Genomic DNA, 17,277 nt, shown 5'->3' on the forward strand with positions numbered 1-17,277 from the left:
TGAAGAAGTGCCCACCGTCCCAGTGGCAATCACAATGCAAATGACATCACCTGTCCTATATTCAATGATTTCTGCCTTCCCCTTCAAGGCAAAAGTGCTCTGATAAAGGGATACTGCTCAATTGAGTCAAAAGCGAAATACTGCGAATGCTGGAAATTTGAAATAAAAACAGAAAATGCTGGAGAAGCTCAGTAAGTCAGGCCACATCTGTGGAGAAAGAAACAGAATTAATGTTTCAGGTCAGAGACCGTTCTGACGAAAGGTCTTCGACCTGAACCATTAACTCACTTTCTTTCTCCACAGATGCTGCCTGACTTACTGAGCTGCTCCAGCATTTTCTGTTTTTATTACTGCCCAACTGAGATTGCCCGTGGAGACATTTGGCCATATCTTCGGACTGACTGCAGATATTGCAAAAATGTTACATACAGGAAGCCTCCATCAACATTCTGCATTACCCTTGGAAAGAATGCTATATCAATACAATCACTGAGTTAGAATCTAAGTGCTGCACACTCGACATCCCAATGGGAACCCCACTTTACATGATCTATATGCTCGAGCAAGAGGGGCACAGGTAAGGGAAGATAGATTAATCAATCAGCGGCAGATGAGAGCCAGACCATCGAGCACTATCCATTCAGCAGGAAGTATAAACCCAGGTGCACTTTCCAAGACCTTTCCCAGGAGCTCTGTCTCAGGAGGCTATGCTTCAGTGATGAAGCTTTGGAGGAGCTCTATACATTGCTACAGTCAGATCTACATCCAAGGTCCACAGCACAGATGGCTCGGAAAGTAACCACAGCTCTCAACTTTTATGCCAAAGGAAGGCACTGGGGACTCTTGTCAGATCAGTCAATTTGCTGTGCAGGCCTCTATATGGCAAGTAACCAATGCCCTCTTTCCCAGTACAACTCAATTTGTACAATTTCACAGTGCTCCCATACAGATGACTGAGAGAGCCATCACATTTTTTGGAATTCCCAGATTCCCCCGGGCTGTCAGGGCTATTGATTGAATCCATGTGGCATTGCATATCCCAAATGTATCCCTTTCCCATGTAATTACACAAATCGCAAAGACTTCCATTCCCTAACGGTGCAGCGCATTTGTGATTAGGGACACAGCTTTTTGCATATGAATTCATGATAAGCTGAGAGCTGTCATGATGCAGTCCAGTGATTCAAATCTATTTCAACAACAGGGGCAAAGGACAGGATGGCTGCTGAGTGATAAGGGACACCAGCTACTCCCATTGACAATTGAGCAAAGCTTTGGGATGCTCAAATGAAGTATTTGGTATTGGCTCTGGGGTGTCTTGCAGTATGTGCCTAGCTCCATTTCTCAAATTGTGGTAGCATGTTGTGTGCATCACAACTTTGGAATCGGAAAGGGATGTCCCACAGGATGCCAGAGAACATGAAGATGACACAGCTGATGGTTGCAGGTGTGCATGAAAAACATGAAGCAGGTGCAGTGGCAATGGCTGCCTGAAAGCTGAGAGACTCATTCGACACACAGGTATAAGAGCACTATTATTTGGAAGTCTCAGCTCATCAAATATCCGCCTCCTCTCACCAACCTCTTAATGGTCTAAGTAAAATCCTTGCTCCTCACAGCTGGCCATCATATCTGAATCCTGAGCCATAACATCGGCCTGTTCCCCATTGTCATAAAAGAGAACCAAACACCAAACAGTCCTCAAATCAAACATTCCATTGATTTATTACAAATATTTATCCATAAATTTGGGCCGATTTTAACCTATCCTATCCGCTGGGAATGGGGCGGGTGCACAGTTAAAATCGCCTCTGAATTTTACCTGCTGACTTAACGGGGTGTCTGGCATAGCCGCCTCACTCAGTAAAGCCTGTCGATGAAGAAGCAGATTGGCCTAAAAAGTAAGTTTTAAACTTATTCATGTGGGGCCAGAAGGAACAGGAGTGTTCCTTCGGGTCCCACAAGGAAAGTCTGAGCCTCTGCTGTCTCGGGCTACCCTCTCTTCCCACCTGCCAAAAGCTCCGTAGCCGGCAGGATATAAATTAGGCCCAGGAGTTGATACAGCCCAGGCCACCTCAAATTAATGCCACCCGGGGTGGGGGAGGGTTAACACTCACCCTAACCCCAGCCTGCCTAAAACCTGCTCCCGTTATTTGTTTTTTTTCACAATGCACGCTCCTTGTAACCATGACCGCTTTTCTCTGCTCTATTCTAATACTTCACCTGAGAGCCTGGGGCCTAACAAGTGGACAGCTGCTGTAAAATATAATGAGTCACTTGGGATTGAGGTGACCCTTCTCTCTGGGCCCCCAAGTCTTAGATTGGACATGGCACAGGATGATTCTTTGTCATGGGTTCCTTGGCAGCCTGGTTCTACAAAGTTGATGGCCTCTGCAAGGAACTCATGAAGTTATCATCTGTGCTGCTGCTGTGAGGGGAAGCAACCTCTGAGGCACACACACCAGCTTAACCACTGTTACTGGGAACAGGATTATGGTTACCAGTAATCAGTGGGAGAAAGGACTTTACAGGATCAGAAAGATCCTTAAATCCCTCACAGAAAGTGAACCAAATATCCTTTAGTCCTGCAATGAGTTGAACCTTTCTTGGATGTTGGCACACGGCAGGATAGTGGACTCCCTTTGTATCCCAGCCATTTGCCACACATCTTGGTAGAGGCCACATAGAAACTCCATTTGCTCTGCAGTCAGAGGCTGACATGTCTTTCGCCTCCACTCAACCACATCAAGCTCCACTTCCACATTTACATCCTTGGACTTCATTTTCATTGCACGACTGTCCCTGCTACCCATCTGTGGCTCAGCACTCCTGCAGGGGAGCAGACTGTAGGATATCCATGAACTGAATGAAACCTCTATTCATTCGGTCTCCCAGCCTGTCCAAGGCGGAGGAGATGGTTGAGCCCAGAGTCTGCATGGCCCCAGTATTAGCATCCCTAAGAGATGCTATTACTGGTGTCACAGACTCCTGCAGAGAGGCCTCAGCTGAAGAATCCATTGAAATGACCACAGTTTCCATTGTTGACTACAGAGCGCTGGTGCCACATGCCAGCGCCCCACACATGTTGGTAGTGGACTCCTCCACACTCTGCAACATGTTGCGGAAGCTCCCTGGCAGGCAGTCCAATGCATTCAGCAATTGCTAATGTACAGAAACTTCTTTCTATTAAAGGCTTTGCCCCTAAATTCTGTATCTCTGTCCTCTTCAGTAGAGCTAGTATGTGAGCTGGCTCTCTGGTGAGTCGTTTCCTGGGCTGTCCTTTCCATCTGTACCTGCTCGCTTGTGCTCAGTGAATGTCCCTTTAGCCCACTATCAATACTACGAGGGGTGCCGATTTCTATGCTGGTACTTGGAAGGGTAAGAGCGAATGATGGTGCAGCTTCTGGCGGGTTCTCCTCCTTGGTTTGTATGACTGGAACGCCTGAGCCAACTGATGAATCTAGAAAAAGGGAAAGGGACAACGATTAGCATTTAGAGGCCGGGGTAAACACTAGCAGGCAAGTGGCAGCACAGCGCATCATCAGGTTGTCATGCTGAGTGTGTATTTGTGTGATTGTGTGACTGAGAGAGTTAAGTAGAAAGGGTAAAGGAAGGGAAGATGCTCAAACACCCTGCTGCGCCAGGCCTCCAGCCCGGCCATCTCCGATACCTCATGCCCTTTGCCAATAATGTCAATACTGGCTCTTCCAGACCCAGGGACTGTATCTTCTGTGCTCCGAGATCCTGGGGGGCAGTGTTGCCAGAACCTAAAATCTCCCATGCCATTTTGGACAGACCTCAAGACGTCCCTGAGTACAGCCATGCTACTGTGTCACCCAATGCTACCATACCCTTCTGACACACCTTAGGACTCCCACCCCCAGTACACCATATACTGGCACCCTCCCTTGTGCTGACACTTTCTGTGATCACTGATGCCAGTCCCGACAGAACTGTACTTCCCTACAATGCTCCCAGATGCTGATTCGCAGTGCTGGCATGCCCTGGGAAGTCCTCCCAACTACAGTCATCACCCACCCCACCCCGATCCCAACACACCACTGCCAGAACCAAGGAATCACCCTGTAAGTCAAACCCCACATTCTACCCCTCCAGTGCTGTCAAACTGCAGGTTCCCTCCACAGTACTGTCATATCCCAGAGCCAACCCACAGTGCTGCCAAATCTCAACATTCTCCATAATTTCTCCAAAACTCCACAACCCATCTTTACTACTATTACTAAACCCAGCATACCTACCTCAAGTCTGCTGCATCTTGCCTACCATGCTCTGGGCTGAAAAAAGTGAGATAAAGTGAAATACATAGGTAAAGGATCATATAATAACAATCAAAGCCACTCATTTACAGTCGATTTTCCAAAAATTACAGTATTTTCCAGTAGAAGCCTATGCCTGTCTGAAAAACCTTGGGTTTGAGTTGATAGAACTTCCCAGAGCTATCACTTTGTTAAATAAAGTAGCAGATTACTGTTCCCAACATATGGCAGGATGACTTTGTGTGAATAGTCTGTGGAGTAAACTCCCAGCATGAACCAATATGACTGTGCGTAAACAGTCTGTGGCGAAAGCTCCTGGCATGCACTAAGGCTGTCAATGCACACAACTATAATCTGGAACTGAGGGAGAAGTTTTTTATAATCAACAACATGACCGATCATTCACAGAGTATATTAGGACTTGTGTTTGTAAGTCATGCCCTTACCTTCTGGCCAGAAACAGGAGAATTGCTGAGGAATGACAGCAATGACAGGCACAGTTAATACTTCAAAGGTCATTTGTTTATTTTTTAGAGCTCTTTTCACATGAACAAAGAAGGTTAAGAACAGATCTGAAGTATGAGTTCAAAATTAAAATAATCTGAATCTATAATAGGTTATAGTAGGTTTGAAAAAAAACTAAACGGGTATGAGGAAAGAGGCAGGGAAATTTGACTAAACCAGTAGCTCTTTCGGAGAATTGGCACAGACGCACTGGCCTAAGTGGCCTCCTTCTAGGCTCTAACAATGTAAAGCATGCATATTTCAACTCATTCTGAAATAACTATGTTCAAGGCTTGTTATTTATGTAGCAACAGCAATTACAAGCACAGATTTATTTATCAGAGTGTCTATTGACGACGAAGCCAGCCTGCATCGTGCTATTGACAATGCACAATATAGGGTTAATGGTTAAGGATGGGGTTTAGGTTGGAGTTAGGATGTTAAGGTTAGTGGTTGGGGTTTGAGTTAGCGTTAAGGTTAGGGGTTAATGGTTAGGGTTAGGGTTAATGGTTAGGATTAGAAACCACTATTGCCAATGTGTTGACAACAGCAGAAACTTTGATAATGCCATTGTCACTAGACACATCCTTTATTTATGTGTCTGTTTTATGTATTGTCCACCTGCAATGGATAAGGAAAATACTATTTATTTTCCAAGAACTAATCAAAAAAAGTTACGTCAGTGTTTCCCACAAACCTTTTTCTGAATTTATTCAATGGTGATGTGCATCCCTTCCCACCTCCCCACCACCACCAACAGCCTCCAGAACAGCATAAAATTGAACTTACATGAGCAACACTGTGGGGGATTTGCTAATATATATGTAAAACTGTTGTGTCATTTATTCATTGCACGTCATGTATCTGTCACAGAAAAAAAATCTTAATTGGCTCAAATTTCTGAGGAACCAATCAAAAATCACTTAATTTTACTCTTCCTGTGCATTTATCTCACAAACTTCTTTCCAAATCCCCCCAGCAGCCATGTACACCTCAAACCCAGCCTCACCCTGCAACATCGTAATCTCCAACTCAGTTTAAGTAAGGCCATAGCATGTGTGTGTGTGTATATATATATTCCTATAAAGTAATTATTTCTAATTTCCTATATTCATAAAAAGAAAATTCTCCTATAGCCTTAATGCACAGTATATTCTAATTAGATATAATTTTTTAGGTTGCTTTTACATAAATGAGTCAAGAGTTCTTCCTATCACTTTAATACTAATTACAATCTATATTTTGAAAAAGGTACTAAATCAATCGGTTTTAAAATTAAATTTTAAAATTTATAATTTTGTCAATATTTTATTAAACAAGTAGTTACAGTTTACAGTCTAAGTAAATGTCATTCAAGGCTAGGATACCAATTTGTTAACCTCTTGGGAAAAGCCAAAGACTCTAATAGACAGAGGACAAATGACCTGCTGTGCACTTCCAGCAATTTTTACTTTTATTTCAGTTTCCACCATTCTTGGTTTTTCTCTTTATCATTCGAACTCCTCGGCCACTTGACTAGCGTGATGTCATTACTGAATATCAATGGATTCTGAAAAAGTTCTGTTATGGATAAAGTATTTTTAATGAAAATTTTGTAAAGAAAAACACAACATGCCACATAATTGTTGTTTTATTGCCAACAGTCATACAGTTGTTTTTTAATAATCAACAAATACAAATGTAAACATAGTTTATGAAAAAAATGTTGCAATTCATTTATATTCAAAACAGCAGCCTCTGAGATACGCACTACTATCTGATCAAAAGGCACATTTTTCGTAGCACAGCTAGAAATTCAGTGTTGCCTGACTGAACTTGTAAAATGAATTCTCTTATCTTCAGCAACTGTTTTGTATGTTTTAAAATTGTTGCATTAACCCTCACCCCACTGAATAAAGATGAACTCTATGCAGTTAGCACAACACTAGCGTTTTAAGAGTTAAAGATGAAGACAACAGTATGTTTTGTCAGCTACTGTGCATTAATTTCACGATTGTGCTAAGCTTGATGGTAGTTTTCCATGAAGTTCAGAATAGTAGTAAAAATTAGTCAATGATTTCTTGACTTCTACTAGACTTGTCAAAGTGACAGTGATTGGTAGCCATGGGTTTGGTACAGTAATATCACGAGGAAAGCCATCCCAACCAACAACAACGGATAGTTTAAGCACTTTTTTCTTAAATTCTAAGCCTTCAAATTGATTTAAATAAAGAATTAATCTATTGTAGGCTTTGTGCGTATTTTATGTAAGCTTTTAATAAGCTAGTATGACTTGCTGCTAAGCAAATATCTTGAAAATTGTTTGGCATGTTTATTACATCAAAATGCTCTGTTACCTACAATTTACAATCATGTGAAAAATTGTAACATAGCTATTCATTCAAAATCACAGAACAAAATAATTATACAAATTCAAGAATTGTTTTTAAATAATTTAATTATACTGTGGTAGATTCTGGTTGGTTTAAATCTCTGAGTTATAAGCAAGTTCTCTGCATCCAACCACACAATATGCCAGATAAACTGCCTTATCAATAAAATGTTTAATATGGAATCATTTTTCGTCAGCTGTGTTTAAAATGTACATTATGTTGATTTCGTACCAATCTCAGTTATATGTCTGTGTGCAAATGCACTTAGTACTCAAAAGAGTTAAAATGGTCGGCAAGTAAATGAAAAACATTCAAAGTGAAAATCCCATGTAATAACCACCTTTCAATGGCAGACACTCTGTCATTATGGTTCTCATGTGTTCCTAATTTTTCAGATAAAAATAACGCAGTCATAAAACACGTTCACGTAAACACGTAAGTAGGATTTCATTTACAATCTGCAAAGACAAAATAAACTACACCATCAATTTCAGGTTTATCAACAAATAGCTATTTGAAGATTTTGATTTTTTTTCTAAAAGTCTGTAGTTCCTTAACATAGTAGCTGCAATTAAAGTCATTTCAGTTAAACATCTTCCTTTAAACATTTTAAATATTGTGCTTCTTTAGTAAAATGTTCCATGTGAAGACATCAAGAAAAAAATCATAAAATATAATTTCTGCATCATGTGTGCCAGATATCAGCATTTCATCTATACAATAGTAAATGATTCAATATCTCTTAGAAATATATTGATTCAAGTTGAAACACAGGACATAAAACATCTCCACAACACCTTTTTTCCAACCCCACCCTTTTGCATTAAGTATTCAAGTAAAACACCCACTTCCTCTGAACCAGACAATATCAATTCACATAAATCAGACAGTTATCTCAAGATCCAGAGATCTCTTCTCCGTTTCCACTAAATAATAGACCAGGGAACAAGAATTTCCACCATGTTATTAAAATCACATTATTGGCTCTGACAATCATTGCTTTCTCTCAACTGATTGCTTCAGACACAGTTCGCTCCCAGCTGAGATTATAGGCAAATTGTTGTCACGGTGATGGCAGATAAGATGGCTAATGCTTTCAAATATATGATCTTTAGTCCGAACCTTTAAAAACAAACAAATAAAGAATTTGAAAAGTTTAGTGTCAGAAAGTACCATACAGGTATTATTTCCCACACAAGGCTAAGGTGCTTTTTCATTGAATTTGAATGATTTTGGAATTCAATTGAAAAAGTATTCTGTTTAACTTTTTAGGTAGATACAAACCAAAATTTTAGTTTCATGATTTATTCAAGCATTCATGCTACATGCAGCAACCTGAATAATAGTTCACAGAACAGTCCTGTTACAGGAACAGAAGAGGCATCATAGACATTGTGAGACATATTAATTTAATTGCAGTTTTCTTTTGTATTTGGAGTAACTACAATAAAGTTTGTTAGAACAATACAGTCTCAAAATCTCCATAGGGGCAAATGTTGCGCTCATTGAGATATGAAAGATTGTAGGGAATAGAATATGCTTCCAGTTTTTATATCTATTGTCAGCTTCGGGTACCTCCAGGCCAGGAATAGCACAGCCAAATGTAGAACAACACTCCTGCTATACTGTCCCAACAACGTGCCTTACTTCCAACCTCAGAAAACTATCTCTTAATACACCACTGTGATAGTTCAATTTCCCATATCAACCCCCTCACCCCCCCCACTTCTGGTCTTTTTGAGGGAGACTGCCAACTAGCACCAAACCATGGATAATTCTGCATTGTGAACTCGTATGTACTAGGAACTGGGTTGAGAGTGGTCAAATTTATTTTACGTAAGACTATTACAACCAAAGAGAGGGTGGCTTTTAACAAAGGACTCAAAAATGAAAGGACGCAATTGGTCAGTTATAGAGCAGCATTAGCAGTGATGTTAAAGAAGTCTGCTGCCTGGACCATTCTGTCTCTTCCACTTCAGAACGACACATGGTAGTGATATGAAGGCGAAAAGTCCCATCACAATGAATTTTACTTAGTTAAACACTTATTCTGTTTACATGTATTAGGAATGTGTTAACTGTAAATAAGGCTCACTAATACTGGTTCGAAATGCATCCTTCGCCGGAATTTTCAACTTCAGCGGGATCATAAAACAGGTGGTATTGGATTGTCCGCTCATTATACAATCCACCCAACTTTCATTTCCATTGCAGTTAATGGACAGAAAATCGGACGGGGTGTATAATCCATTATACATCCATAACGTATATTATCCATTTTACACTCCCACCGAAGTTGAAAGTTCAGCCTATTGCATTTAAATTGTAAAGCTTGTTGTAACATAGATGTTTGTTGCTGACATTTAACTACTGATTTGGGAGAAATGTCGTGGTGGTGTTGATGGAGTGACAGGGGAAAAATGTCAACACTCCAAGAGACAGGCAACAACAATGACCGGTATTTATATACCACCTATAAGAAAGGAAATCCAAGCAATGATGGGAGAGTTAGCAAAGCTGTCCAAAAACTTGGCTGAAAAGATAGGTTTTGAGAAGGCTTTCAAAGTAAGTGGGTGGCAAAGGAGTTTGGGAAGAGAGCTGCAGAGAGTACCACCAAGACAGATGCAGACTCTGCAATCAATGGTGAGTTGACAGGAGGAAGGATACAATGGAGGCCAGAATTAAAGGATTGGAGGGCACAGCAGGGAACGTAAGGCTTCTGCAGGAGGTTGCCTAGGTAAGGTGACGCAAACCATAGAGGGATTTATGGATGAAGACAAGGATCTTAAATTTGATATGCTGGGGAGCCAATGTAGCTCAACAAGAACAGGGGTGGGTGGTGGGCGAGTGGGACTTAATGTGGGTCAGGATCTTGGCAGTGAAGGTTTGGATAAGTTGGAGTTTATAGAGGGTGGAGGTTGGGAGCCCTCTTATATTTCTCGTGTATTTATAGAAAATGTTGAATGAGACTAAAACACATAGTTAATAGACTCCAAGTCAGGTATGCTCAAAAACATTTCACCATATTTGAAAGGGGAGTCAATCTCCCAAAGCAAAGGCCAGGTGGGAGGCCTGTGAGGTGATGATGGTTAAATTCAGTGTGAAGGAAGAAAATGGAATGAGATGTTGAAATGCTTTAATACCACAAAGAAGGAAGCAAAAGAGAAGATTTAATTCAACTGTCAAAAGAAAAGAATCTAGCACCTTTCATGACGTTCCAAAGCATTTTACAGTCAATTAAGTACTTTTTGAAGTGTAGTCACTGTTGTAATGTAGTCAAGCAAGGAGAGTGATTGGAGGAGATCCCCATCAACTCAAAGTGCTTAGGTGGTGGGCATTATCATGTTTATCCTTATAAACACTATTAACTTATTTACAGGAAATTATACCTATATGGCACACTTTCCATAAAGGGAAGGTGGTATCATGGGTGAAAGTCTTTAATCCAAGGTTGGAGGCACCACCAAGGAGTTAGATAAATTTCTTCTAAATATACGGCTCGTCTTACAATATAGATGTAACTTATAATATCGGAAATTATATTAATAGGAATATCAAACCGTATAATTGGTATGTGATTCATTATGTGATACAGTAGCCTCCTGTGCATAAATGTTACTGGTTTATGCTAATGTGATTATGAAAGTCTAGTCAGACACTCCCAATATATACCTTCTTTTCTCTGCAGACGAAGCTGGACAACCAAGGGCATCACACCACACCACACAGACCATTGCACTTATCCTGCTGCTGCCCAACTACCCCGCTCTGAAGACGTGCAGACAAATTCTAACACACCTGCTCATCCATATGTACCTGAGCTCTATGATGCCTGTGACATAATACACCTTTCTCCAATTCACCTTGCTGCATTGGTAGTACTACATCAATTACCATGCACCTATGTCACATAATGAATCATACACCAACACAGAGGCTGTGACACATGCAACAATATACTCTGGCTCATCATCATCATGTGATCACTCACTTGGCACACTTGAACATTAAAGATGAGTCACTGCTTTTGTATTGGCATTTATTATTAAACACTGAGTAAATAGCGTTCTGGAGTGTCTTTTACAATACAGATCCCCCACATTCTATATGACTATGATGAAGTTATTTATCCCAGAGTTTGAGGATATGACAGTGTTAACATTATATGGGTTTGGTATGATTACTTACAATTCCTTCAGGGTCTACCAAGAGAAGGTGTTTAGCCTGGCCATTATGCATGCCTGTTAATACATAGGATCCAGGATTGGTCGTACTTTTTCGAACAAGGAAGTCACCATCAGTTGTCAACAGTTGTTCTGCATCCTTTCTGCTCATTTCCCTGTGATACCATGGTTCCTCCTTGAGACATTCCTTCACTGTATCTGTGGTTGTCCTAGATAAATGAGGACTGTCACATGAAGCAGATAAAGTTTTGTTTGAAAACTGCCCACCTGCTTGATGCTTCAGGGCATCTTCAAAGGGTTCTGGTTACAGTGGAAAAAAGAAAGGTACATAACATTAGGTTATCCATTGGGCAGTTTTCTTCCATCAGTGTGCACTTCCTCATATTTGCTCTCCGAGGACTATCTATGGCTTTCTAGAGATGACCTCAAACAAAAGAACATCTCAAGAAAATAAGCTCAATGAGATAGAATGGATTCGACCCTTTCAGTATGGGAGCCAAAAACATGTTATAACGAGGGATATATTCTAGAGGAGTTTCACCCAAATTCTCTATTAGTGAAAATACCCACAAACAATATGTAAGAATTATTCTGGTTGATACCTATAGTGACATTGTAACTGTATTTAAGATTTCCTCTGGTTTGTATTTCTACTAACCAGACAAAATGTGTGTACAATGTTATTACATATAGTGACCAAAGGAATTCTAACCCCCGCATGTGTTATACCATTAGCTGTGGTCTATCAGCAACCATAACAATGAGAAGCCATTGTACTGTGATAAAAACAGAAAATGCTTGAAACACTCAGCAGGTCAGCAGAACCGATGAAACGTCATCAACCTGAAACATTGGGCTCGATATTAGGAGGGCGGCAGGTTCGCGGCGGGGGGTCTATTGGGCGCGTGGGTAACGCGCCCGGTGAAATCAGTCTGCCCCACGCGCGATCGCAGGCTGAATGGATCCACTTACCTGGTCTTCCGGGTTCCCCACTGCTGAGCTGCGCGTCGGGCGGACTGCGCATGCGCAGTAAGGTCTGTCAGCTGGAGGAGCTCTATTTAAAGGGGCAGTCCTCCACTGACTGATGCTGCAAGAAATAGGAAAAATTACAGCATGGAGCAGCCCAGGGGGAAGGCTGCTCCCAGGTTTAATGATGCCTCACTCCAGCTCTTACTGGATGGGATGAGGAGGAGGGGGAGGACAGAGATCTTCCCCCGGTGGGCGGGAGGAAGCGGCCTGCCTCTGCCACCAAGAAGGCCTGGCTCGAGGTGGCAGAGGAGTTACACCACCAACATATCGCCCACCTGCATACAGTGCAGGAAGCACTGCAATGACCTAAGTAGGTCAGCCAAAGTGAGTACACTTACTCATTCCCTTACACTCTGTCTGCCCCCACCCCACACCTCCTTCTGCACTGCCAATACTACTCTGTCACATCACCCTTCACACCCACTCAAACCTCATCCTCATCTTATCTGCACTTACTCACCTCGCCAGTACTCATCCCGCCACTACCACTCAACCCAATCTTCATACAATCTCATGGCTCTATCTCATACTCACCCTCTCATGCATCTCTTTCACGGTCAGCCTCACTCAACCTGCCACTACCTGTGCTGCAGCCACAGGGCATACATCACATATGTGCAGTAGGCAACGTAAGGCAAACGTGTTGTGAGCATGAAGGGGATGCACAAGGGTGTTTGAGGGTTTGTCATGGTTTCTGACCAACTCACATGACATATTATATTGGCACCACTACCGCCACGTCTTTGTGAATCTTGTCTGGTTTGTGCAATAATGCCCTTTCCTGAGGATCACAATGAAGACCCACAACTGATGCCACCCATTGTGTCACTGCAGAGTGGGTGTAGGTGTATTTGCAGGGCTCTTTTGTGCAGATGACTGAGAGACGTCGGCGATGTCCCCAGTGGCACCCTGGAAGGATGCGGAGGAGAAGTTGTTGAGGGCAGTGGTGACTTTGACAGCGACAGGTAAGAAGATGGTGCTCGGGCCAGCCGGGAGCAGCTCAGCATGAAGGAGGCTGCAGATATCCATGACTACATGTCGAGTGACTCTGAGCCTCCGTGTGCACTGCTGCTCAGAGAGGTCCAGGAAGCTAAGCCTCGGTCTGTGGACCCTGTGGCAAGGGCAGTGCCCTCTGCGTCGCATCTCTCTCTGCCTTTGCCCTCCATCCTGCTGTGCAGGTGGATGTGTCACAGCACTGTGTTGTGAAGCTCCACGTGTCAGAGGTAGACGGCGTGGCCGGTGAGGCTGGTGATGCTGCTTGCCCTCCGAGGAGGTCATGACTGCAGCTACGGCGGCCCCCATCCGGAAGATGTACATCTGAGGGGGTCCACAAGGTAGGTACATGTCTCTGGACCCCGGGGTAAGTGTGCAAGTTTGTGAATTTTATTGTTAGGAGGAGGGTGGTGGAGGCCAAACTTTGTCCAAAGTGACAGAGTGGCCTCCTGCAATGAGTGAGGGTCTCCCCGCCCCCCTGTCAAATGGACCTTTGCAGCTGCCACATGCTGATGGCTGCAACACGTCCATTTCAACTGGGAGTGTTTCCCCCAGTACGGGAAACAGTCCCAGTTGTTTATAAAATCCCACCCCTCCTGAAATATTCCCTTAATCAGGTCTGTTACCGACCTGAAATACCAGAATAAATACTGTTAAGTGGCACCCGCTGGCTTTAATTGCCTGCGGGAGTCCCACATGCGGGGGCTGCGTGCGCACGTCAGCGCGTCTGTGGGGAACCCGGAAGTGGGCGGGTTGGAGCCGGGCTCCCGCCCCGCCCCGGGAATCCCCGATTTTCGGAGCCCCCCCGTCAGGAACGCACCTGATAGCGGGTGCTAATATCGAGCCCATTAACTCTGTTTCTCTCTCCACAGATGTTGCCTGACCTGCTGAGTGTTTCCAACATTTTCTATTTTTATTTAAGGTGCAATTCTCACTATTGAAGATAAAACTTTAACTCTTTAAAAGATCTAGAGATTTACAAGTAATTACATTCACACCTATAGGGTGATTTTAAACCCCAGGAATGGGTGGTTTGGGGGTGGGTGGGAGTTGAAAATAGTTGTTTTCTTGGGTCGCAACCGCAAAATCTTTGGACTAGGCATTCCCAGTGAGAGGCCTGTACTTTTCTGCGCCGACATTAAACCTGGAAATGAAGCCGGGTCGCGACCCAAAAAACAACTGTTTTCAGTTCATGCGCATGCAGACATTGGGGTTGAATTTCCACAGGATTCTCTCAATCATCCACTGTAAATTTAGCAGAGGATCCACAGAAACCCCAGAGAAACAATATAAATGGCTTTACACCATTTCTTCAGGGTTTTACGTTGATCTTCCGCCTAAGTTATGGTGGATGATCGGGAGAGGCCCGCGGAAATTAAACTCCATTTAACTTCTGCAAAGTATGAAAGTGGCTTTGACAAGGTATCATGAATGGGAGCAATGAGTTGCTAAGCAGAGAGAAGTGTCTGTAGATGACGGCACTCTTGTGGTTGGAAGAGGAAGATGTAGATGGTCATGTTTATAGAATGGGCAGACATGGTAGGCAGGAGGAGGTCTCCCATATTGAATTGGCAAGAATGGCTCTTGCATCTGGCAATACACTGTGCTCTGCATTCCCTTCATATTGTTGTGCTTTGTCTGCCTGATAAAATTAGCCTTCCTCCTCAGGAGCCTTCATGACATACGAGCACTTCGGTCTGTATATTCTAGCGTGGGGTTATCACCGGATGGGTGCCAAACACCTCCTGTGTTTACTGAACAGCTCGTCCTCCCTCTGCTCCTCTAAAAAGGCTGATAGCAAAATATTACCATTGCAGTCTCTTTAGAATGGGGGAAAGGCAAAAGTGGGAGCCCCATAGCAGAAAGCACAAAGGTAGATGTTGAAGCAGCTGTCAGCAGCCAAGAAACAAAAAGAACAATTCAGGATAAACATTTTGCAAGAGTTTTTACAGTACTTGCTGTCACCCCTCGATTTATTGAGGAAGTGATATCCCAAGCAACCTGATAAATCCCACGACACTGTGTACTTAGACTTCCAAATGGCATTTAATAAAGTTCCATATGAAAGGTTATTAATTGAAGTGTATAGTAGCCTAATGGTCATGGTACTGGGCTAACAATTAGACCTCATGAGTTCAAATCCTATGATGGCCAGATTGCTATAAAGATAACCAAATGGTTCATTAATGTCCTTCAGGGAACCTATCATCCCTATTTAGTCTGGCCTACATGTGACTCCAGTCACACATAATGTGATTGATTCTTAACACCCTCAGGGCAACTAGTGATGGATAATAGTATATCACTCACATCCCAAGAAAAAATTTAAAAATGCTCAAAGCTGTGGGGATTCAGGGCAAAACTTAGGTATGGATAAGAAATTGGCTGAAGGGTAGAGAAAAACGGGTTCTGGTTAAAGGGGTCACATCAGGTTGGGGGGGACTACTCAATTGGGTGCCCCAGGGCTCAATATTGGAACCAGTACTGTTTCTATTTTACATCAATAACTTGGATTCAGAAACACACCACAAATTGATCAAATTTACAGATGACACCAAACTTGGAGGGTTAGTGGAATAGAAGGAGGCAGCCCAGAAATTACAGAATGAACTAAAGAAAAACTTTGTAAGTAGGCCAAACAATGGCAGATAAAATTTAATGCAGACAAATGTAAAATCTCCCCCTTACTGCCCTGCCTACTTTATCCATCTAATTGATGTACTGCATTGTGCCTAGCCTTACCTTGGCAGAACTCCTGAGGCCAGTAACCCTTTTTCTTGTGATGTCCTCTGGATGTTTGAAATTGCATTGATTGCAACCACTTTCTGTCAAGTAGCCTGGATCTTTCTTCCATGCCATGTTTTTGCTACAAGCTCCTCCAAAAATGCCTCAGAAAATAGAGATCATGGCCCTGAATTTCTGCTTTGGACGCAATCGGCAATTGGGCTCAAATTGCACTCGAAAATTATGCTGGCTGGGTTTTATCACGAGTTCCGCTAAAATGTCTTATCATAATCACGAATGTAAAATCTTTCATGAATCAGCGCCATCATTTATTCTTTATTTTGCAATAAAAAATATTCATTGATGTATTTAAGAGTGGTAACCTGGTGCAATTTTATCAATACAGCTGAAAATGGGTTTATCACAAACAATAAGCATTTTTAATAAGCGTCCTCCACCTGTGAATAGCCTGATTTTAAATCATTGAAAATGACTTTAAAAAAAACTACTGAAACATTTATTACTTTCATTGGTGTACACTGGTCAGTTTCTTAGTAAATTAATACGTGCCCCTTAGTGCATGTGCGCCTAAGAAAACTAGCTTAATTTTAAAACCCTCCTCGAACGGCTGCAGGCGGGCGCAATCGGCGGAAGCTCGGCAGCCTCGTTGTTTCGATCGGGGGGCGTGGGCAGTTTTGGGGCGGGACCGACTTAAGCGGTTTCCTTGAGCCAGCGCAAAACATCACGGAAACTCGGATTACAATTGAAATTCCGCAATGTTTTGCGCTCATTCGGTCGGATTGCGTTGGAAACTCAGACCCCATCTCTGCTTTTCTACAGCCATTTTGTGCCCAGCCATAAAAGCAGCCCTTTTAAATATCAGGTGCAGTCTTTAAGCGTTGCAGCCACATACTGGGGAAAGTTCTCCTCCGCAATCAAGCAGGATTGCGGTGGAGAATGAGGTAGAATTTGGCCAGTGAGGCGACTGCTGCCTCACCATCCCAACTGGGATTTTCCTCCCCTCCGCACCCCGCCAGGACCATTGCTGACTGCTCCTTCCCCCCTGCCACATGCAAATGGACAGGTCCCCAGAGAATTTCCCCCTAGTTCATTCCACTTACTGGCACTCCCCGAGGCCGCTGTGTAAAAGTCATTGTTAGGCCCCAAGAAGCAGTGGTAAAGGCCTTGCCACCC

General features: G+C 42.9%; 1 protein-coding gene across 2 annotated transcripts in view; it reads right to left on the minus strand.

Annotated features, from left to right (window-relative positions):
• Positions 1–7,700: 7,700 nt before the first annotated feature.
• The window catches only part of LOC137321059 (SHC-transforming protein 3-like), a 224,389-nt gene continuing 214,812 nt past the window's right edge, over positions 7,701–17,277 (minus strand). For both annotated transcript variants that reach the window (XM_067983223.1, XM_067983222.1), the window contains 2 exons: positions 11,342–11,637; positions 7,701–8,275 (listed from right to left, as the gene is read on the minus strand). In XM_067983223.1, the coding sequence (XP_067839324.1) occupies positions 8,147–8,275; positions 11,342–11,637 (425 nt within the window). In that variant the 3' untranslated portion in view covers positions 7,701–8,146. The remainder of the gene's footprint in view (positions 8,276–11,341; positions 11,638–17,277) is intronic.

The sequence above is a fragment of the Heptranchias perlo genome, chromosome 4 (assembly GCF_035084215.1).
Source record: "Heptranchias perlo isolate sHepPer1 chromosome 4, sHepPer1.hap1, whole genome shotgun sequence".
Classification (NCBI taxonomy): domain Eukaryota; kingdom Metazoa; phylum Chordata; class Chondrichthyes; order Hexanchiformes; family Hexanchidae; genus Heptranchias; species Heptranchias perlo.